Source organism: Helobdella robusta (genome assembly GCF_000326865.2).
Source record: "Helobdella robusta unplaced genomic scaffold HELROscaffold_30, whole genome shotgun sequence".
Taxonomy (NCBI): Eukaryota; Metazoa; Annelida; class Clitellata; order Rhynchobdellida; family Glossiphoniidae; genus Helobdella; species Helobdella robusta.
In genome coordinates, this window is record NW_008704502.1 from 1821014 (window position 1) to 1822648 (window position 1635).

A 1635-nucleotide genomic window follows, 5' to 3' on the forward strand; every position below is an offset into this window, starting at 1 on the left:
TAAGATATAGAGATTGTGTGAGATATAGAGATTGTGTAAGATATAGAGATTGTGTAAGATATAGAGATTGTGTAAGATATAGAGATGGTGTAAGATAAGGCAAAATTGGAATGAATTAGAATAATTTTGATGCCATTTGCTTTTAATGTGATTGGAATTCTCAAAAATAACAAATGTAAGCATACAACACGCTCTGATTTATGAGGGCAGGGTTTGAGTCTGACAAATTTTAGAACAAATTAAGAACACTAAATGGAACAAACAAAACAATCGACAAAGAGTTAAGACGGTTTAAACTATTTGATATTTTAATAAAATAAAATAAAATAACTCACCGTAACAAAACTGATGTTCCTCCAATTCGGTTGTACTTCGATGGCAACTGTATGACGGCTGGTGAATGGATGGATTGTTAAATGGATTAATGGATAGATAGATGGATAGGTTATTGAATGAATGAATAAATAGATAGAAGGATAATAGATGGATAGATAGATATATTAAAAGATGAACGAATGGTTAGTTGAACTAATTAATCAATTGTTGAAAAAAATTAAATTGCCGAATTTACAAAATTAATTCACGCTGTTTCGAACTAGTGAATAAAAAAATTGAATAACATTGAAATAATCTTTAAATTTGATAAAAATGAGATGAATTTCAAAATGAACAATAATAATTAATTAAATTATTAATTGATTTAATTAATTGATAGATTATTTAGTTGATTCATAAATCATTCCTCGTTAAACGAACCTGTCCTACAAAGGCACTTTTTGATTTGTTTGTAATCAATCGTGTTGTAGTGACAGTACTGGCAATAATAATAGGCTCTGCAAAAAGTGTGCGTGTGTTTATGTGTGTGTGTGTGTTGTGTACATATGTGTGTGTGCGTGCGTGTGTGTGTGTAAAAATAAGCTTGAGGAAATACTATATTTAATTAATAAAGAAATGTTTCGCATATCAACTTACAAAATACACTTGTCTTAAACTGTTTCAACATCCGAGTAGACAATGTTATCTCAAACACCAAAATCGCCATCCTCATTGTCATCATCATCATTATCATCCTCATCATTCGCCATCACCACCACTATCATCAGCATCTTCTTCTTCTTCATCATCATTCCACTCACCACACCTAATCACCTCTTAACTTCATCAGCAGACTCTGCAATGAAGAAACCCCTGATGTTGGATTCGAGTTTGACGTCGTACCTAGGGTTGATGAGGATGTAACTCTCGTCGGCGCCTTCCTGCTTAGCTTCGATGGCGATCAGCAGCAGCTTCAACTTCAAGAAACACAACCTGTCAGTTGAAACTTGCTGGTCAACTTTCTCGTGTAGGTCGGTAGGTAGAGAATGAATACACTTCCAACAAAAATACAAACACTCATACACACACAAAGTTAAATTTGCTTATCCATTTACGAGTTTTATTTCAGCGTTGTCAGCAAGCAAGCAGTTTAAGGTATGAGTCTCTTTCTTATAAAAAAAGCAGTGAAAACTTTCAAACGCTCTGTTTTTATTGAACAAAATAAAGTTAACTTTTAGAACTTTTTCAAGGATAAAGTTCATTAACGTATTAACATTGTAATCAACTTTTCAATTCAATCAAGCAGATTAATATTTGAAG

At 32.4% G+C, this 1635-nt stretch overlaps 1 protein-coding gene across 1 annotated transcript in view; it reads right to left on the reverse strand.

Moving 5' to 3' along the window:
• Window positions 1-736: 736 nt before the first annotated feature.
• Window positions 737-1635, reverse strand: part of HELRODRAFT_174673 (hypothetical protein) — a gene marked incomplete at both ends in the record, with an annotated part of 4785 nt that continues 3886 nt past the window's right edge. Inside the window, 2 exons of the mRNA XM_009022108.1 lie at window positions 737-833; window positions 1150-1370. Coding sequence (XP_009020356.1) covers window positions 737-833; window positions 1150-1370 — 318 coding nt within the window. The remainder of the gene's footprint in view (window positions 834-1149; window positions 1371-1635) is intronic.